The sequence below is a fragment of the Mixophyes fleayi genome, chromosome 9 (assembly GCF_038048845.1).
Source record: "Mixophyes fleayi isolate aMixFle1 chromosome 9, aMixFle1.hap1, whole genome shotgun sequence".
NCBI lineage: Eukaryota > Metazoa > Chordata > Amphibia > Anura > Limnodynastidae > Mixophyes > Mixophyes fleayi.
In genome coordinates, this window is record NC_134410.1 from 133,694,838 (window position 1) to 133,717,048 (window position 22,211).

The following is a 22,211-nucleotide window of genomic DNA, read 5'->3' on the forward strand; positions in this document are numbered from 1 at the left end:
GAGCAGTGGTTCCTACCTGTGGAAGATTGTCTAGTTCCTGAATTTTGGCTTTCAGAAGCTGGTTCTCGCGCTGCAGTTCATAGATGACATCCTGGCTCGGTTTTTTTTCGATAGCATTTTTTAATTTCATTGTTTGTTTCCGCTCCAGTTTACAGTCATCTTCAGCCTTCATCAGGTTGTGTTTTAACTTCTCTATCTGTGTTCAATTGTGAAGAGTTAAAAGGGACAGTCAAAATTCCTGTGAGAAATTGGAAGAGCAGCTTAAAAAAGGAGTTGCAACCTTTTGCTTTGTAACCAATGTATAAGTAGAAGTCCCAGCATGCCTTGTTAGCCTAAGGCATGCTGGGTCATCTGCAGAGCTACAGACCTTGTGAAAACAGGGCCGTCTTTTCCATAGGGCTCAATGGGCAGGTGCCTGGGGGCCCTGCAGCCCAGGGAGGCCCGTCGGAGGAAGCCCAAAAAAAAAAAAAAAACCTGGAAGAAAAAAAAAAGAGTATTTTCTTCTTTTCTTTTTCCTGGTTTTTTTTTTTTGGCTTCCTCCGACGGGCCCATATATATTATCATTTTTTTATTTTTTTTATATATAGGGGCCCCGGTGCACTGCTGTGCCCGGGGGCCCAAGATGGTCTTAAGAGGGCCCTGTGTGAAAACATAATCTGAAGAAAAATATGAACCATCATACAAAATGATGCTTTAGCTTTGAAGTTTAGAAAACAGGTGTCACTATAAAGTGATTGTAATGTTCGTATCGAGTTTTGCTAATTGCACCATAAACTCCTACATAATGGTGGGACAATATTTCAGTAGAGTATGGGAGAAAGAAGGCTCTTCCCAGTTATCCTCAACAGAACGGAAAGCTTTGATGACCCATAAACCACTATACACACATATACATACATATATATACATATACACATATATATATATATATATATATATACATATACACACACACACACACACACACACAAGTTAACCCGTGCATGGTACTCATGTATTCTAGTCAAATCAAGCTACTTAAGGTGTTAAAAAGGTTCTTGTCATGCATTTGGGCCTAGCCCAGGCCTCCTCAGGGGAAGAGCGTTACTTCCCGACGCAAGCGCCCTTTTTTAACGTGGTTTTGTTCACGTCACCACCTCATCATTCTTCTCCGTCACCTCATCCTTCATCTTCATCGCCACATCCTTCATCAAGCTACTTAAGGTGTTAAAAACTCCCCACTGTCACCCCCGGCAACCACTCCCAACTGTCACTTCTCCTTCAAGAAATAAATAGGTCAGTGTATAACTCTGCCCAGCAGGTGGCGCTGCAGCTTTTTTTTTTTTTTCACAAACGCCACTAGGCATTTATATAGTAGAATATATATATATATATATATATATATATATATATATATATATATATATATATATATATATATATATATATAGTTAGGTTAGACAGATAAAACTAGAAAGGAGCTGGTTCGCACATTATTGGAGGATGATGCAAAGAAGCAATGTGATATGGAACCTGAGCTGGGAACCAAGACAGCACCAGCAGAATAAAGTTTGGACATTGTTCCAGATCCAGAGGATCCATTTACTATGATGAGTATGGCAGAGGTAACTAAAGAATGTCAGCTGCGAAGTGACATATGTGGGGAGTACCAGGTCTAAGCTCCAGATGTCGGTAAGTATGGTAATTGTGATCCAAAAGTCATCTTTGGAAGTTAAAAGTATTAACAGACATTGTGAATCAATTGGGACTAATCACTGCATATATTGACCAGACACGCACGGTCAGTCCAGGTTCCTAGAATTAGGGAATGGACATTTATGTACTTGCTATTAGGGGAGGCTGAACGGCCTTTATACCCTGTGTCTATGTAGGATCAAGGTCTCCAATGATGAGTGTAATGGAGATATGTAAGCTGTAAGGGCTGGCGTTCCTCCAGAGGATGATGTACTAAAAAGTTAGCGTTTTTGCTATGGATCTTGCACAAAACAAGACATTCCTTTAGCCTTTACCACAGCTCCTTCCTCACCTACTGTGGTATTATACAAGTTGCTCTTAGATTGAGATGAGTAACAATAGTGCTGAATTGACCATTGAGGGAGGCTCTAAGTTTTTAGTGATGGATTTAGGATTCTCTCCTGACTCATGAGTATTAATAAATACTTTTATATGGTCCTCAGACAATTGAAAGGTATTACTATCTCCACTACAAGTCTCACAAGTTTGACCTTGTTTGTGCTCCTAGGTACCTTAGTAGCCTACCCCTGGCCTCTCACAGCCTCGGTTATAAGACGCCTCTGGATCCTCCGAGCTGGGTGCCATGTTTCCCAGGACTACTGTATACTTGTTTACCTATGTTTGATGTTCAAGTTTCTGTGAGATTTGTACCTGTTGCTCTCCACCCCTTCCCCCCCAACATATTACTATTAGGGCAACTTCTCTTTATATTGCTTCTTCACATATGAAAAATCCCCTTAAATAGTGCAATGACCCAGAAATAAAAGATGATAAAATGCTCAGGATCCAGACTGGTCTTGGTGTAAAGATCTCAACATTGACTTGTAAACCAGTTAAGGTTCCAGCACTGACTACTGACCTCGAGCTGCAAGTCTCTGCTCTTCATGAGCGCGCTGTTCTTCTCCTCGCTCTGACGAGCGTATTTCATGGCCAGCTCGTAGTTTTCATCCTTGCACTTCTTTAGCTCTTGGTTGAAGCTGTGCATCTCCTCTTTCATCTTAAGGACTCTCTCCTGGTGTTTTCTCAGCTCGCTGTCCTTCACCTGCGTCTGTCGGATGATGTCCTCCTTCTCGCAGAGAAGAACATTCAGCTCCTTGTACTTTCTACGCTCCTCCTGGATGGTGTTCTGGAGTTTTAACATCTCGTTCATGAGAAGCTGGGTCAGACTGGACTCTCCGGCCGTGTCTATATGGAGAAACACATAGAGCGTATTCACAAATACAGAGCCAGGAGGATGTGCACTGTCCCTATTTAATACAGTGCAACTCTCCCTATTTATTACAGTGCAACTCTCCCTATTTATTACAGTCTAACTCTCCCTATTTATTACAGTCTAACTCTCCCTATTTATTACAGTCTAACTCTCCCTATTTATTACAGTCTAACTCTCCCTATTTATTACAGTCTAACTCTCCCTATTTATTACAGTCTAACTCTCCCTATTTATTACAGTCTAACTCTCCCTATTTATTACAGTGCAACTCTCCCTATTTATTACAGTCTAACTCTCCCTATTTATTACAGTCTAACTCTCCCTATTTATTACAGTGCAACTCTCCCTATTTATTACAGTCTAACTCTCCCTATTTATTACAGTCTAACTCTCCCTATTTATTACAGTCTAACTCTCCCTATTTATTACAGTCTAACTCTCCCTATTTATTACAGTCTAACTCTCCCTATTTATTACAGTCTAACTCTCCCTATTTATTACAGTCTAACTCTCCCTATTTATTACAGTCTAACTCTCCCTATTTATTACAGTCTAACTCTCCCTATTTATTACAGTCTAACTCTCCCTATTTATTACAGTCTAACTCTCCCTATTTATTACAGTCTAACTCTCCCTATTTATTACAGTCTAACTCTCCCTATTTATTACAGTCTAACTCTCCCTATTTATTACAGTCTAACTCTCCCTATTTATTACAGTCTAACTCTCCCTATTTAATACAGTCTAACTCTCCCTATTTATTACAGTCTAACTCTCCCTATTTATTACAGTCTAACTCTCCCTATTTATTACAGTCTAACTCTCCCTATTTATTACAGTCTAACTCTCCCTATTTAATACAGTCTAACTCTCCCTATTTATTACAGTCTAACTCTCCCTATTTATTACAGTCTAACTCTCCCTATTTATTACAGTGTAACTGTCCCTATTTATTACAGTGTAACTGTCCCTATGTCCAAGTGGACGGATCGGCAGCATTGGATCAGCGCACAATAAGACGACCACTGACAGTAGGTGACAGATAAACTGGTTAACATGATATAAATGCAGTTTTTATATGCGATACATCACAAAATGTTCATTAATGGTGCTCATTAAGAAATATATGGTTCGCTAATCGCCTGAACTCTATCATCACCTCTCTCGTTCATCCCGACCAGGTCGGTTTTATCCCGGGCCGTCAGGCATCGGACAACACTCGGCGAGCAATTAATTTGACTCACGTTTCCAACTCACACAATATCCCCACCCTGCTCATAGCCTTAGACGCGGAGAAGGCTTTTGATCGGGTGGCCTGGCCCTATATGCAGAGGACCCTCGAGGTCATGGGCCTGAAGGGCCCCTTCCTTCGGGGCGTTGCCTCCCTATACTTTATCCCGAGAGCTTCCGTTCTAGCTAATGGCTTTCAGTCCTCTCCCTTTGAAATCCGAAACGGCACGCGACAGGGGTGTCCATTATCCCCACTTATCTTCGCACTAATGATTGAACTTCTGGCTCGCAAAATCCGTATTAATCCTGATCTCTCCGGTGTTCGTGTAGGTTCCTCCGAGCATAAAATATCTCTATACGCAGACGATATTCTTTATCAGTCACAAACCCCCTCATATCGCTCTCAAATCTACTCAAGGACATCACTCTCTTTGGCACTCTTTCCAATTACAAAATCAATGCCTCCAAATCAGAAATCCTGGACCTCAATATCCCCTCAACTCTTCTGTCAACACTCAAATCCAGCTTCGATTTTAGATGGCAGCCCCACAAACTAAAATACCTCGGGATCTATCTCACTAGACTCTACGAGCAGCTGTATGCGGCAAACTTCCCCTCTTTATTTTCAGCCATTAAGGCTGACCTTTTAAAGTGGGATAAACTCATTATCTCCTGGACGGGCAGAATAAATTCCCTTAAAATGAACATCCTCCCTCAGCTTTTATACCTGTTTCAGACTTTACCCCTTAAAATCCCTGCTAACTCCTTTAAGCTCCTTCAACAAATGGCCACCAAATTTGTCTGGTCTGCAAGGAAGCCCAGAATTCGTATGCAGACTAGTCACAAATCTATCCAAGAAGGAGGCCTGGGCGTTCCCCACTTCCTCAAAAATTATCGTGCTACCCACCTCACCCAGTGTGTATTACTTCACTCTCCTCCAGGACGGCGAGTTTGGGTCGATATTGAATCTGCTCTCGCAGACACTACTCCGCCCTCCTTGCTTTTTTGGCTTAAACCCAAACATTGGCCTCCCTCCTCCCAGCTCCCCCCTCCACTAGCATTCTCACTTGCTTCTTGGACTCATACAGTCTCCTCATATAGTTTAGCTCCCAACTCATGGCGTATGACGCCTCTTTGGAATAATCCCTCCTTCCCCCAATTCAATTTCTCTATTGGACGCGTTGTGGCATCAACTTTCTCTCCGACATTATGCCTCTGCAAATCTTTTCTTCTTTTACTGACATTCAGACGCGCTTTCGCACTTATTCCTGCTTTTTCCAATACCTACAACTTCGACATTTCTATAACTCTATCCGACGTACAGTCACTGATATACATTTAACTTCTCCCCTGGTCTCCTTTTGTAGTCTTCGTTCTTCATCTCAGGGCTTGATCTCCACATTCTACCGCCTTATGGTGAAATACAATTGCCCTCCCAAGGATTCTCATGAGCTCAAGTGGGAGGAGGACATGGGGGAGTCGGTCTCTCCCGTGGAATGGGTTAAGATTCATCTGAATCTTTCTAAGACCTCTATTTGCTGTAAGATAAGCGAAAACAGTCGCAAGATCTTTTACCGTTGGTATTTGGTCCCTCACCGTCTCCATATGATATACCCAGGCTCCTCATCGCTATGCTGGCGTCGATGTGGTTGGGAAGGCATCCTGTCTCACATATGGTGGCATTGCCCAAAACTACTTCCTTTCTGGAAGTCGGTCCATCGGTTGATTTCCGATGTCACTCAGATCTCTCTTCCCCCATCTCTGTCGTTTTCCGTACTCCCTCGTTCTATTCCCAAGATATCAAAAACAACTCAGAAAGTCATCACACATATGCTTAGTGCTGCTAGATGCCAAATTGCTCTATTTTGGAAAAACCCGAGTCCTCCCTCTCTGCCATCGGTTATCGGCCGCATTTGGCAGGTCTACCACATGGAGTATATGACTAGCATCCTCCGCCATACTTCTGTCCAATTCGATAAGGTCTGGAGTCCTTGGACTGAGCATCACGGAGCCTCCTCCCCTCTTGCAGTTTAAGGCCCTTGAGCCCCAGCTATTAACTTTAAACCTTATCATGGTTCCCCATCTTCTCCATACTTTCCTTTCTCTCCGCTTTGGCTAGTGATTTCCACCGTCCCTCTTACTTCTATTCTTCCCTCTTTCTTTCCCCTCCCTCCTACTCTCCTTAAATTCTCTTGTGCATCTTAATACCGATAACAATATGCTCCTTATTTTGTAGCTCTTCCACCTGTATTGCTCGTTTCCCTTTTTGTCTGTAAAACGTAATAAAATATCTTATAAAAAAAAAAAAAAAGAAAAGAAATATACGGTGTACACAGGTTCCACCGAGAATGTGCAGAATCTGTTACTGCATTATAGCTGCCGGGCCCCTCATACCAGCATGTTCTCACCTCACAGTCTAGCCCCTAATGTTACTTTTTGGATGCATTATGAACTGACTGCAGGGTGACGAGTCTCTGTGCTCCCCACATGTCCATACTGCAGTCACCGTGTCGGTCATTTCTACTGTACTGAGTGTTACTGAACTGAGCGTGTGCACTACTGTGGGAGGACGAGGAATATTAGCAATGATGAGGGGCACAGAACAGGAGAAGCACCAGATCTTCAGCTGAGATAGACACAGGAATGTGCCATACAAACTTGCCTATGATCATGGAGAAGACACGGGTGGGCTCCTTGCCAGTTATTTTCAGAAACAGGTGGGGGTAATAAAGTTCCAGACTCTCCAGGAATGCGCTGTATCCTTTACACCCCGTCCGCTGGAGGATGTCCAGGAGAACACCTGTATGGAAGAACACACAGTTATATGTATTAATATTACCTCACTATCACGTGCACAGAAAACACAGCACCTGGATGGGTTCAAAATACTGAACACTGGTTTTCAAATGCTTAATAAATAAAAACAACAAACAACACATATTTCCACCGAGTACAAGTAACTGTACATGCACTTGTTGCATTTATTTAATTCTAGTGTATAGTAAACCAAATCAATCGTTGATTCATTGCTGTAGTTTAAATTTGTTTGCTGGAATTTGACTTTTAATAAACTTTTCATAGTTGATCAATATCTATTAATTTACTTAAGGAATGTGGAAATATTAATGTCTATAACCATAAGATATTATAATAATAAAAATAATAATAGCCATAATATTAAAAAATATCTGTGTGACAGTGTGAGTAGTATAGGTGGGATTAGGGTAGGTGTGAGGGTGTGCCAGTGTGAGTAGTATAGGTGGGAGTAGGGTAGGTGTGAGGGTGTACCAGTGTGAGTAGTATAGGTGGGAGTAGGGTAGGTGTGAGGGTGTACCAGTGTGAGTAGTATAGGTGGGAGTAGGGTAGGTGTGAGGGTGTACCAGTGTGAGTAGTATAGGTGGGAATAGGGTAGGTGTGAGGGTGTACCAGTGTGAGTAGTATAGGTGGAGGAGGGTAGGTGTGAGGGTGTACCAGTGTGAGTAGTATAGGTGGGAGTAGGGTAGGTGTGAGGGTGTACCAGTGTGAGTAGTATAGGTGGGAGTAGGGTAGGTGTGAGGGTGTACCAGTGTGAGTAGTATAGGTGGGAGTAGGGTAGGTGTGAGGGTGTACCAGTGTGAGTAGTATAGGTGGGAGTAGGGTAGGTGTGAGGGTGTACCAGTGTGAGTAGTATGGATGGGAGTAGGGTAGGTGTGAGGGTGTACCAGTGTGAGTAGTATAGGTGGGAATAGGGTAGGTGTGAGGGTGTACCAGTGTGAGTAGTATGGGTGGGAATAGGGTAGGTGTGAGGGTGTACCAGTGTGAGTAGTATAGGTGGGAGTAGGGTAGGTGTGAGGGTGTAGCAGTGTGAGTAGTATAGGTGGGAATAGGGTAGGTGTGAGGGTGTACCAGTGTGAGTAGTATAGGTGGGAATAGGGTAGGTGTGAGGGTGTACCAGTGTGAGTAGTATAGGTGGGAATAGGGTAGGTGTGAGGGTGTACCAGTGTGAGTCCAGAGCCGTAACTTAGAATTCTAGTGCCTGGGGCGAGAAAGACAAATGCTCCTAAATTGCGCCCCCCTTCAGTGTTGCGCCCTGGGCGATCGCCCCTGTCTCACAGCCCTAGCTACGGCCCTGCTTTGGTCTGCTGTAATGCCCCCAATACCAGTGAAATACCCTTTTTGACATGTTTATTTCATCATCATCATCATCATTTATTTATATAGCGCCAACATATTCCGTAGCGCTTTACAATTGGGGACAAACATAATAAACTAATAAACGAACTGGGTAAAACAGACAGACAAAGAGGTGAGAAGACCCTGCTCACAAGCTTACAATCTATGGGACAATGGGAGATTGACACATGAGGTTAAGTCTACATTTTGCATCTTGGCCCAGCCAGACTGCAAAGGTAAAAGTGACTCATAAGCTAAATGATCCTGTCACACAACAATGTTGGTCAGGGGGTAGTTGTCTTGTGTGAAATTGTGTAACAGGCGGTAACAGGCTAAAGGTAGTGAGGTTAAGAGGGTGGTTGAGGAATATTATAAGCTTGTCTGAATAGGTAGGTTTTCAGAGAACGCTTGAAAGTTTGTAGACCAGAGGAGAGTCTTATTGTGCGAGGGAGAAAGTTCCATAGAGTGGGTGCAGCCCGAAAAAAGTCCTGTAGCCTGGAATGGGAGGATGTAATGAGGGTGGATGAGAGACGCAGATCTTTTGCAGAACGGAGTTGCCGATTTGGGAGATATTTTGAGACAAGAGAGGAGATGTATGTTGGTGCAGCTTTGTTGATGGCCTTTTAGGTTAATAAAAGTATTTTATATTGGATTCGGTAGAAGACAATCAGCCAGTGTAGAGACATACATATTCTCGGCCTCTCTGGTTCGCCTCATACCTCGCTAATCGCTCTTTCTCTGTATCCATGTCTGGTTCTTCCTCCTCCCCCTCCCCTCTCCCCGTAGGAGTCCCGCAGGGCTCTGTTATTGGCCCTCTACTCTTTTCGCTCTACACTTCCTCCCTTGGTGCTCTCATCTCCTCCTTCGGTCTTCAGCATCACCTTTATGCTGACAACATTCAACTCTATATCTCCTCTCCTGATCTTTCCTCCACCCTCCTCGCTCGGGTATCCGACTGCCTCTCCGCCATCTCCTCCCGGATGTCCGAGCGCTTTCTCAAAATCAACATCTCTAAAACTGAACTCATTGTCTTTCCTCCGCCCAGACTCCCATCCCACCATGACCTCTCTATTGTTGTCAACAACACCACCATCTCCTCTGTCACCCAACTTCGCTGCCTGGGTGTCACCCTCGACTCCTCTCTCTCTTTTGCCCCCCACATTCATTCCCTTGCCCAAGCCTGTCGCTTCCAACTACGCAACATCGCCCGCATCCGTCCTTTTCTCTCTCAGTATGCCACCAAAACTGTCATCCACGCTCTCATCATCTCCCGCCTCGATTACTGTAACCTCCTCCTTACTGGCCTCCCCCACTCCCATCTCTCCCCCCTCCGCTCTATACTCAATGCGGCCGCAAGACTCATCTTCCTCTCACGCCGCTCCTCCTCTGCCTCCCCTCTTTGCCTTGCCTTACACTGGCTCCCTTTCCCCTACAGAATCCTTTTCAAACTCCTCACCACTACTTACAAGGATCTCTCCAACTCTACTGCCCCTTATATCTCTAACCTCCTCTCCATTCACACTCCTGCCCGCTCCCTGCGCTCGGCCAACGACCACCGCCTCTCCTCCACTCTTATCACCTCTTCCCACTCCAGAATCCAAGACTTTTCCCGTGCAGCCCCCCTTCTCTGGAACGACCTCCCTCGTTCCATCAGTCTCTCTCCTACTCTGTGCTACTTCAAACGTGCACTCAAAACTCACCTCTTCCTCAAAGCCTACCAACCATCCACTTAACCCCCATCTCCTTCCTTTAGCTCGTCCTCCCTTCTCTCCTCTTGCCTCAACTGGCTCCTCTTGTGCCTGGTCTGTTTACCCTCCCTTAGGATGTAAGCTCGTATGAGCAGGGCCCCCTCCCCTCCTGTCTCCATACCTGTTCTTCCGCTCCGTCTTTACTGCATATGACTGGCCGGAGTTTCTGAAGTATTGGTACTTTTTGTTCATTGTTCTGTATGGTTTCACCCTGTATAGTCTACTGTTAGTACTGTGTGCGGCGCTGCGGATACCTTGTGGCGCCTAACAAATAAATGATAATAATAATAATAATAATAATACAGAGTAATTTAACAGAGGAATAACGATTTACAAGGAAAATCAGTCTTGCCGCAGCGTGCAAAATAGATTGTAGGGGTTTGAGTCTGTTTTTGGGAAGACCAGTAAGGAGGGAATTGCAATAGTCAATGCGGGAGATGATAAGTGCATGAATTAAGGTTTTTGCAGTGTCTTGCGTGAGATAAGTGCGAATTCTGGAAATGTTCTTTAGATGTATGTAACATGATTTAGATATAGATTCAATGTGGGGAACAAAGGATAGGTGTGAGTCAAGGATTACACCTAGGCAGCGAGCTTGTGGGGTGGGATTTATGGTCATGTTATCAACAGAGATAGAAATGTCAGGTATGCTCTTGTTGGTGGGTGGGAATATTATTAACTCTGTTTTAGAAAGATTAAGTTTGAGTTGGCGAGAAGACATCCAAGATGAAATGGCAGAAAGACAGTCAGTTACACGGGACAACACAGATGTCGAGAGATCAGGAGAGGATAGATAGATTTGGGTATCATCCGCATAGAGATGATACTGAAAGCCATAGGAACTTATTAGATTTCCAAGAGAAGCGGTATAGATAGAGAACAGCAGAGGACCTAGCACTGAGCCTTGCGGTACTCCAACTGATAGGGGAAGCAGAGCAGAGGTGGTTCCAGAGAAATTAACAGTGAAAGAGCGATTAGTGAGGTAGGATGAGAACCAGGATAGAACAGTGTCTTGAAGACCCAGGGTTGACACGTTTGTATGAGAAGACAGTGGTCAACGGTGTCAAATGCAGCCGAGAGATCCAGGAGAATCAGGAGAGAGTAATGGCGTGGTTTTAGCAGTGATCAGATCATTGACAACCTTGGTCAGCGCAGTCTCTGTGGAGTGTTGAGAACGAAAGCCAGACTGAAGAGGATCCAACAGGTTGTTTGCGGAAAGAAAGCGTGTGAGGCGAGTGTAGGCAAGTTTCTCTAGAAGCTTGGAGGGGCATGGGAGCTGAGATATGGGACGGTAATTTGAGAGAGAGTTTGGGTCGGAGTTTTGTTTTTTTAGAATAGGAGTAATCACTGCATGCTTGTATAGTGATGGAAAGATGCCAGTAGAGAGGTGTGAGAGATTACAGATTTCAGTTAGAGGTGAAATGAGTACAGGAGACAGGGATCTACCAATTTGCGAGGGAATAGGATCAAGAGGACAGGAGGTAGAGTAGGAAGATAAGAGCGTAGAAATTTCCTCTTCATTTGTGGGGTCAAATGAAGAGAGGGTGTCAGAGGGTAGTGGGAAGGAATTGTCGAGGAAGAGGATACCATTTCTAGTCTGATCTTGTCAATCTTGTCCTTGAAGTAGGAAGCAAGATCCTGAGCACTGATAGTAGATGGAGGGTTCGGGGTGGGAGGATTGAGAAGATGTTTAAATGTATTGAAAAGGCGTTTGGGGTTAGAAGCCTGAGCATAGATAAGAGATTGGAAGTATGTTTGTTTTGCAGTGTCCAGAGCATTTCGATAGGAGTGGTAGACAGAAATATTTGTGAAGAAGTCATTAGAGCTTCGAGATTTACGCCAGTGACATTCTGCTTTATGGGACAGTTTTTGAAGATTTCGTGTTGCTTTAGTGTGCCACGGTTGACATCTAAGTCGACGTGTAGTATGTAGCGTCTCTGGAGCCACTTGATCAAGGGCCGTTGCTAAGGTTAGGTGAAAATGAGGTATTGCCATCTCAGGGGATGAGAATGTAGAGATAGGGGAGAGAAGGTGTTGGAGAGAGGTGGAAAATTGTTGAAGATTAATAGGATTCAGATTTCTGCGAGTATGAGGAGGCTTGGTAGAGTTAGACAGTAGAGAGGTTAGAGCAGTGGGGGTGAGTGAGTAGCTGATAAGGTGATGATCCGAGAGGGGGAAGGTGTGTTAATAAAAATAGAAACTTATGTGAAGAAATAGTCAGGCCTACAGTCACCTGATTCTGACTCTGAACCCCGGTCTATACAGATGGCACTCTTCTCCCTACCTGGCCCAACAAATGGGGTCAATAAGGACATTCCTTGGTGGGTGGCCAATGACTCACACTTTATTTATTCTCATCCTCATAGAGCATATTCCATTTCAGTACATTTCTATACACTCTGTAACACATTTATATTTTACGCCAATTTAATTCACCACTCTCTGAGTCTCTCCTACGACTCTTCTTTCCCCTGTCTGTCTTTAATCATTTGGATCTCGCTCTTTTCTTGTCTCTCTTCTCTGGTTAACAGCTTTGCATAGTACTATACAGTGGTTCCTCACTTCCTCCTATCTGTCTCTCTATTACTTCTTTCTTCTGTCTTCTACTTGTTCCTTAATGTTCCTCTCTCTCTATTTCCCCCAAATGAATCTCTTTCCTTCCATTTGTCTCAGCACACTGGGTAACAGCACCTCATTAGGAACTATACTATTGCTTCTCAATTCCTTCTCTCTATCTACGTGTCTCTAACACTCCTCCTCCTGTCTGTCTCTTTCACCCATTTCAATCCCTCTCTTCCCGTCTGTCTCTTTGCCCTAGGTAACAGTACTGAGAAATTTTCTATACTGTGGCTGCTTGTGTGTTTGTAGTCTTAGTATTGCATCTTAGGGGCCAAAGTATAATTTATATATAAGCAGTGTATTAATCTACAAAGTATTTCAGGTAACGATCACAAAGGGGGGAATTAAATTAGCCACAATATTGCGCAGATCACGGCTGCGCAGTTTTACCGTTACTACAGTACAATCTCTGCTCATTTTTTCTCGCACAGAAAAAAAATCAGCGGATATTTCTGTAAAAATCCCACAGCCACAATGTTCTGAGGAACATCGCGCATAATTGCATTCCACCAAATAATGTAAATAATAGGTCACTTGTGAGCGGCAGCAGCTAGTACAAAACTCACCCACTTTTCTTTTGCGGATAACGAGGTTGGGGTCATTAAAAACTTGCTCTTCATCATCGCTGTTTAGGACGCGACACTGGCGGAGGTAGGGGGTTATTCTGTTAGGATCTATGACAGAGATCAACTTGACCCGGTAATGTTCAAGTTTACTCCAACAATCTTCATCCTCCTCTTCTGACATGATGAAAAAATATCTAAACGTATAACTATACAAAAGGGTGAGAATATTATCTTAGTTCTGCAACATTCCGTAGATGCATTAGGATATGACCAGAAATACATTCTAACAAAGAAGCTAAAAATAGAGAAAGATGAAAAACAGGGTAAACTACAGTCGTTAAACATTAAAACAATATTTAAACCATAAACAGGATTAATTTAAATATAAATGCAACACCAAAGGTTAAACCCTAAGGGGTATTAAATACAAAATAGAAACATATGAAAACAATATAAAAAAAGTACAGATTATAAATGTACAGAGATATATGTTGCTTATTCCTCATTTACATCCTAAATATCTAGCAGCAGTTACCATAGTACTAAATACACTGTACATCAGACTGATGGTGTCGTGATGTATTGTCAAAATCAATAGAGAGTTGTAGTTTCAGATGATATGAAGGGATGAAGGGTTTATTTTTTTTATTTTTTTATAACTCAAAGTGTATTAAATCCACATGGGTGACAGCATACAATCCAAACGATAGCAGGAAGGAGAAACAAGCACTGTCACAAAGCATATCAGTAATTGCTATGCAAAACAAAACATAATACATGGATGAAAAATTGTATTGGCACAAGCAATATCCATATTATTATAAAGGTAGTGGGAGAGTGGGAGGGAGGGGGGAGGGGCTGGGGTAGTCTGCCATAGTAAGACAAGACCGGGAGGACTTTCAGATATCAGGGAGCATAACTTAACCTACAGGGATATTATAAACAGAAGTATCCAGTATGGACTAGGCCATTTATGGGAGGGCGAGTGTTAGGGGTATTATTGGTGCAACCAAGGGGCCCAAATTTGGTAGAACTTATTATCTCTATCTTGCAGGTGGAGGGTGATTTTTTTCCATACTAGCAATAAACCAGACATATGTTTTTAGAGAGAAGACGTGGGTGGGTGCTGCGCTTTTCCAGCATTTGGCTATCAAGCACCTAGCAGCCGCCAGAATATGCGAGGTCAGTTTTGCAGATTGGACATCCGCATTTTGTAAAGGGTAACAGAGGAGAAAGGACCAAGGGTCTTTCTGAACGGGGTATTGGAAAAGAGAGGAAAGGAGGGTAGTCACCCTATCCCAGAAGGAGGAAATGACAGGGCAAGACCACCAGATATGAAAGAGGGTGCCTCTATGACCACATTCCCGCCAGCAAGCAGGTGAGACAGTGGGGTACATTTTAGCCAGTCTATCAGGCGTAAGATACCACCTGTAAAGTATTTTATATGCATTCTCCTTAATTAATGTAGAGATGGAACTAGAGGCTACATTCGCTCTGATGATCTCCCAGCAGTCCTCCTCCAGGGGGGGGGGGACCCAAGTCCCTCTCCCACTCTCGTTCATGAACACTTCCAGAGACCAATAATCTATCGAGAATTAGACTATATATTGAAGAAATCATGCCTCTTCGAAGCGGGGAGGAGAGGCAGAGGGTCTCAAATGGGGAGATCGGTGGAGGTGAAGGGCCCGACAGGAGAGAGAGGACAAAGTGCCTAATCTGTAGGTATTGATAAAAAGGCGAATTTAATCTGGGGTATTTGGAGCGGAGAGCGTCGTAAGTCATAGGTCTTCCTTGGTCCAAAAGATCACCAGCAAATCGGATGCCCGAGGCGATCCATGTTATAGAGAAGGACCGGAGCTCACCGGGTGGGAAGGCAGGGTTGTGCCATAAGGGCATAATATTCAAAGAAGTTGGGGGGACAAAGAGGTGGCTTTTGCAGGTCTCCCAGTTCCGAGCTGAAAATAGTAAGGTAGGAAATTGCTTAACCAGTGCAAGCCTAGCTTGTTTAGGAAGGTCCCAAACACCTGAGAGGGCTGGCAGAGAGAGGTATGCAGCTTCTATATCCGCCCAGGTGTGGGAGGCCGGGGGAGCAAAGGAGGTAACCACAGAACTGAGATGGGCGCCCAATAATAGGCCTTCAGATCAGGAAATCCCCTACCCCCAGAATTTGTGGGTTTCTTAAGCGGAGCTAAATGGACCCTGGGAGACCTCCCCCACCAGACAAATTTAGCTAAGTGTCGTTGCATAATATTCAATTTAGAAATAGGGACCCTAACGAGGAGTGTCTGGAATAGGTAAAGAAGTGGTGGAAGAACAGACATTTTAACAGCAATGATCCTGCCCAGCCATGAGGTGACTAGGGGCCTCCAAGAGAGGATATCAGACTTAAGTTTGAGACTCATAGGTGGTGGTAATATAGATCCCCAGATACTTTAACTTTTTCTTTTGCCACCGAAAGTGAAACTGGGATGTAATGTTGAGACAATCACATTGAGGGAGGTTAAGGAGCAGTGCCTCAGATTTAGTGAGCTTAATTTTATAACCGGATAGCTCTCCGTAATGGGACATGATGGATAATAGGTTGGGTAGGGAGATCCTTTATTTGCTGAAGGGTCAAAAGTACGCCGTAGGGAAAAAGAGAGATCTGCTCTCCAGGTCCCCCGTGCACACACCTCTTACATCCGGGGAAGCTCGAATAGTAGCTGCCAAGGGTTCGATAACAAGGGCAAAAATAAGAGGGGAAAGTGGGCAACCCTGGCGTGTGCCATTACTAATCATTATGGAGTCCGAGGGAGAGCCATTGACTATAACCTTTGCTGAAGTAAGAGAATATAAGGCCTGGACTCCGGCCAGGAAATCTCCCGTCAGGCCAAAATGCTTCAATGTATGGGTCATGAACTGCCAGGAGATCCTGTCGAAGGCCTTTTCGGCATCCAACACCAAGATAATCGAGGGGGTTTTCCTAGAGCAGGGGTAGGCAACCTGCGGCTCTCCAGGTGTTGTGAAACTACAAATCCCAGCATGCCTTGCCACCTATCTGCTGGTTATCTACTGGCAAAGCATGCTGGGACTTGTAGTTTCACAACACCTGGAGAGCCGCAGGTTGCCTACCCCTGTCCTAGAGTATATGTATAAGGTCAACAGCTCTTTTCGTATTGTCCCTGGCTTGCCTACCAGGGATAAAACCAACCTGATCGTAATGAATTAGGAAGGGGAGTACCGAATTAAGTCTGTTGGCAAGAATCTTGGCGTAGAGCTTTACATCATTATTGAGGAGAGATATCGGGCGATAGCTGGCACAATTATAAGCGTCTTTTGCTTCTTTATAGATTAGGGAAATCCTAGCTTCCAAGGACTCCCGGGGCCAAGGGGCTCCTTTAAGGATGTAATTAAAAAGGGTGCACAGACGGGGGACCAACTGGACCGCAAACCTCTTATAATACGCCGCCGAGAACCCATCCGGCCCAGGTGCCTTACCAGCCTTGTGCGCCTTTACCACCTGTTCAACCTTGTCTGAGGTAATAGATTCACTAAGACGAGTGGCCGCCTTAAGGGACAGTTTAGGGAGGTGAGCGTTAGATAAAAACTCCTCTATGCACTCTTCTCGCTTCTGGTGGGCAGCAGCGTTAGAGGGTTGTGGGAGGTTGTATAATTTTAGATAATACTCTTGGAAAGCAGAGCGAATCTTTTTAGGATCATATACTAGCACTCCGGAAGAGTCTCTAACAGCCAAGAGATTATGAGCTGAAATTTTGGTACGAAGTCGGGTGGCTAAAAGTTTGTCGGCCTTGTCTCCCTTTTCGCAATACCGTTGATTTAACAACTTTAGATTATTGGCCACTCGGTGTAAGAGTAAAAGGTTAAGCTCGCCCCGTACTTTAATAATCTGTTGGAGAACGGTAGGGTCTGGGTTGGCCTTATGCTATCCTTCCAGCTGTTGTAGTGAGGTGGTGAGATGGATCGTTTTAGCGAGTCTCTCTTTCCTAACACTGGATGCCAGGGCCAGGAGATGGCCCCTAATGACCGTCTTGTGGGCATTCCAAAGGGTAAAGGGTTTATTTTTTATGGACAACTACAGGACCTTGGAATGTTTTGGTTTTTATTACGGACTCAAGCCTTATGGATTAAAAGCTTACCAGACTGGATACATTACAGATGAAGAAAACAGATGTTGGTAAATTATCTGCGGTTTTATTATTTTTAATAAAATGGAGTAAAAAGAGGCATGTTATTCTATTTATTTTATAGACAAATGTGCAAAGGAGTGGGCGCAAAATAGGGGTGGGTATTGAAATAACAGCAGGTTACATACAGTACATAGATGTCCAAGTGAAAGAGAATCCTACCCTACTCCTCCCAGATTGCATTCACATATTATCACATCCTCGCTGATAGTTACTAGTTTGGGAACTGCTGCTGTGCTGAGGAAATACAGGGACTCAAAGAAACCTTTACATGAGCGGTTCCATCACAGAAACTGTGAGTGTTTTTATACTTAATAAATAGAAGTTAAAACACCACGAGATCTCTCTCTGCTCTCTCCCGCATGTATATCTTGGGGAGGAGGAGAAACTATCTTCAGAGGGAAATAGAAGTATGTCGTGGTGTTGCCTACTGAGAAGGAGTCTAGAGACTGATTCTATGCACTACATTATTTGGCCATAACTACCCATTCCTATCAACACACTCCTGGGAGGAGTAGGGTAGGATTCTCTTTCACTTGGACATCTATGTACTGTATGTAACCTGCTGTTATTTCAATACCCTATTTTGCGCCCACTCCTTTGCATATTTGTCTATGAAATTTTATTGTGAAGTTCAGGCTGTCCTTCACAGGAGATAGTGGCAGCAATCCCCTCCCCCCCCCCTCTGGTGAGCGCAGATCAATCAATATTGTTTTTATATTTATTTTATATTTGCATTTTACATCTTAGCTTTACTGCCTAATATAGCCTAGTACCCATTGTAGTACCGTAAAACTTGTTTTATTGAAGATATATACAATACATAATTTATATGCCACTATCAAATATAGCACAATTCAATTATACAGGGGCTTTGCTGTGTATTAATGTGGCCCTAAGGATGTGGTTTTTTTTGCTTTTTTTTTTTTTAACGCTGCTTACCCCGATGATAAAGATTATTATTATTATTATCATCATTTATTTGTTAGGCGCCACAAGATTTCCGCTGTGCCGTACACAAAGCAAACAGTAGACTATACAGGGTATAACAGTACAGAACAATAAACAAAAATACCAATGCTTCAGAAACTCCAGGCAGGTTAATGCAGTAGAGGCGGAGTAGAAGAACAGGTGTGGAGACAAGAGGGAAGAAGGCCCTGCTCATTCGAGCTTACATCCTAAGGGTGGGTGAACGAAACAGACACAATTGGAGGAAGTTGAAGTGTGGGGAGAGGGACCGGGAGGAGAGAGGGTAGAACGTTTGGAGGAGATGCGGGTTAGGTAGAAGGTTGGTAGGCTTTAAGGAACAGGTGAGTTTTGAGTGCTCGTTTGAAGGAGCACAGATTAGGAGAGAGACGGATGGAGCGAGGGAGGTCGTTCCAATGGAGGGGGGCGGCACGGGAGAAGTCTTGGATTCTGGAGTGGGAAGTGGTGATCTGAGTGGAGGAGAGGCGGTGGTCATTAGCTGAGCGTAGGGAGCGGGCAGGAGTGTGAATGGAGATGAGGTTAGAGATGTAAGGGGCCGTAGACAGAGAGAGCCTTGTACGTGGTGGTAAGGAGTTTGAAAAGGATTCTGTAGGGGAAAGGGAGCCAGTGTAAGGCAAGGCAGAGAGGGGAGGCAGAGGAGGAGTGGCGTGAAAGGAAGATGAGTCTTGCAGCCGCATTGAGTATAGAGCGGAGGGGTGCAAGGTGGGAGTGGGGGAGGCCAGTAAGGAGGATGTTGCAGTAATCAAGGCGGGAGATGATGAGTGCGTGTATGATAGTTTTGGTGGCTTCCTGAGAGAGGAAGGGACGGATGCGGGCAATGTTGCGGAGTTGGAAGCGACAGGCTTTAGCGAGCGATTTAATGTGGGGGGCAAAAGAGAGAGAGGAGTCAAGAGTGACCCCAAGGCAGCGGAGTTAGCCGACAGAGGAGATGGTGGAGTTGTTAACAACGATAGAGAGGTCATGGTGGGAAGGGAGTCGAGGTGGGGGAAAGACAATGAGTTCAGTTTTAGAGATGTTAATTTTGAGAAAGCGCGAGGACATCCAGGAGGTGATGGCTGAGAGGCAGTCAGATACATGAGAGAGGAGGGAGGTGGAAAGATCAGAAGAAGATATGTAGAGTTGAATGTCATCAGCATAGAGGTGATACTGAAGACCGAAAGAGGAGATGAGAGCGCCAAGGGAGGAAGTGTAGAGCGAAAATAGTAGAGGGCCCAGAACAGAGCCTTGAGGGACTCCAATAGGGAGAGTGGAGGGGGTGCAGACGTGGATACAGAGAAAGCGGTTAGCAAGGTATGAGGTGAAACAGGCATGGACCGAACCGGAAAGGCCGAGAGAGAGAAGAGTTTGCAGCAGGAGGGGGTGGTCTACAGTGTCAAAGGCCGCGGAGAGATCGAGGAGGATGAGTAGGGAGAAGTGACCCTTGGCTTTGGCTGATAGGAGATCATTGGTAACTTTGGCCAAGGCAGTTTCAGTGGAGTGGAGGGGGCGATAGCCAGATTGGAGGGGGTCAAGGAGGGAGTTGACCGAGAGGTGTCTGGTGAGGCGGCTGCAGACAATCCGCTCGAGTAATTTGGAGGCAAAGGGGAGAAGAGAGATAGGGCGATAATTCGCAAGGGAGGTGGGGTCAAGATTGGCTTTCTTGAGGATAGGAGAGATGAGAGCGTGTTTGAATGAAGAGGGGACTGTGCCAGAGGAGAGTGATAAGTTGAAAAAGTGAGCCAGGTGAGAGCAAGCAGTAGGAGTAAGAGAGCGAAGGAGGTGAGAGGGGATTGGATCAAGAGGACAGGTAGAGGGTGGAGAGGAAAGAATAAGGGAGCGACCTTCATCACCAGATGTAGGGGTGAAGGAGCATCAGAGCTGATTAATAGAGGGCGGTGACGCGATGGTGGTGGCGGGAGAGGGATTGGAGGAGGAAATGTTCAGTCTGATGGCCTCAATTTTGGAAGAGAAAAAGGTGGAGAAGTCAGAGGCGGAGAGGGAAGGTGGGAGAGGGGGAGGGGGAGGAGAGAGGATGGAATTGAAGGTGGCAAAGAGGCGACGGGGATTGGAGGACTGAGAAGAAATGAGGGACTTGAAGTAGGATTGTTTAGCAAGGGACAGGGCAGAGCAGAAAGAGGAGAGCATAAATTTAAAGTGGAGGAAGTCAGCCAGGGAACGAGATTTCCTCCAGAGGCGTTCAGCTGTGCGAGAGCATTTTTGAAGGAAGCGTGTAAGTTTTGAGTGCCAGGGTTGGGGAATAAGGCGTCGGCGGCGGATAGAAGAGGCCGGGGCGACAGCGTCTAAGGCAGTAGTGAGGGATATGTTGTAGACAGAGGACGCCTGATCAGGGCAGGCCATAGAGAGCAGCGGTGATAGGAGAGTTTCAAGAGAGGAGGAGAAAGAGATGGGGTCAATGGCATCAAGGTTGCGCCTAGTGAGGGTGGCTTTAGGCGAGGCGGGAGCGGGGGAGGAGGACAGAGTGAAGGAGAGGAGATGGTGGTCAGAGAGTGGGAAGGGAGAGTTGGAGAAGTCAGAGAGATCGCAGAGATGAGAGAAGACAAGGTCGAGGGAGTGACCAAGACAGTGGGTAGGGGAGGAGGTCCACTGAGTGAGGCCAAGGGAGGAGGAAAGGGCGAGAAGTTTGATGGTGGCAGGGTCAGGGCAGTTGTCAATAGGGATGTTAAAGTCTCCTAGTATAATGGATGGAAGGTCAGAGGAAAGATAATGGGGGAGCCAGGCGGCGAAGTTGTCAAGAAAAAGAGAGGTGGGGCCAGGGGGAAGATATTACTTATCACAATTTATCAAGAAAGTGCTACTCAGCTGCCCCATGTCATACTGTCCTGGTGCAATAAGCATTCGCTTACCAATAACCAGGTCAGTCTCTGCAGGAATGTGCCTGCTAACATTTTGGCTTTCAGTTCCACTAATGCGGAAAAAGGTTTAAAAATAGATAAACAATATTAATAGAAATAAAATTAAATAAAAAAAATGTAAAAAACATTGTCATTGAAGAAATACTTTATAAAAAGAATAAACCATTTTTCAATGATTTTCATCTGTCATCGCTACTGCTGAGATGGCGATAATAGAGGAGTTATTGCATCGGTACAGGTACCACTGCAATGCTTGTTAAATAGGCATTAGGCTAGAAAATGTTATCTCTGTTGGGGATTACAGAGCGAGAGAGAGACAGGCAGCGGCCGGTAACCTTCGTAACAGTTCTTTATATTGGGAGAACAAAAAAATTGCTGATCTGCATCTGGGCTTTTCACACAAGCTGTTGTATTTATTACATACTGTCCATCACTGTACAATAGGCCTCCAAGGAAACTCTTCTACACACAGACTATATCTTACAGAGTTGCTTTTTTGGCAACTGCGAGTAGGACAAACCATTTAAAGGTTCAAAAAGGCTTCTTAACTTGTTCTTCAGTAGATCTGTGGACAGGAAGTTTGGGTTGCATTGAAAAGAAATGTTCCCACCACAAATGAAGCATCATCTAAAATATATTTAGTTCTAGCAAGATGCTGAAACGTTATCATATCTCTGCCTGTTACTTGTAGCTCCGTTATATAGAGCTGCTCGAATTTTAGCTGTAGTGGTCCTTAGAAAGCACATTTATTAGCAAGTGAAAGTCACCTACCCACAGTGGTGGCAGCCATATTTTGTACTGAACTAACATTCAAAAGAATGTTACCCACTAAGAGCCAGAACCTCACAAATATTGGTCATGAAGAGCCTCAGTGCTGAATTGATATATTCCTGTGATTAGGTTCAGACAGAAGACAGTGACGAATA

At 44.6% G+C, this 22,211-nt stretch overlaps 1 protein-coding gene and 1 long non-coding RNA gene across 2 annotated transcripts in view; one reads left to right on the forward strand and one right to left on the reverse strand.

Annotated features, from left to right (window-relative positions):
- Nucleotides 1-11,917, forward strand: part of LOC142101380 (uncharacterized) — a 535,334-nt gene extending 523,417 nt beyond the window's left edge. Inside the window, exon 4 of the long non-coding RNA XR_012678991.1 lies at nt 11,844-11,917. This is a non-coding gene — a long non-coding RNA (uncharacterized LOC142101380). The remainder of the gene's footprint in view (nt 1-11,843) is intronic.
- The window catches only part of CARD9 (caspase recruitment domain family member 9), a 56,590-nt gene that overhangs the window by 23,205 nt on the left and 11,174 nt on the right, over nt 1-22,211 (reverse strand). Inside the window, exons 2-5 of the mRNA XM_075185841.1 lie at nt 13,263-13,468; nt 6,840-6,977; nt 2,594-2,919; nt 17-196 (exon numbers count right to left, since the gene is read on the reverse strand). Coding sequence (XP_075041942.1) covers nt 17-196; nt 2,594-2,919; nt 6,840-6,977; nt 13,263-13,443 — 825 coding nt within the window. The 5' untranslated portion in view covers nt 13,444-13,468. The remainder of the gene's footprint in view (nt 1-16; nt 197-2,593; nt 2,920-6,839; nt 6,978-13,262; nt 13,469-22,211) is intronic.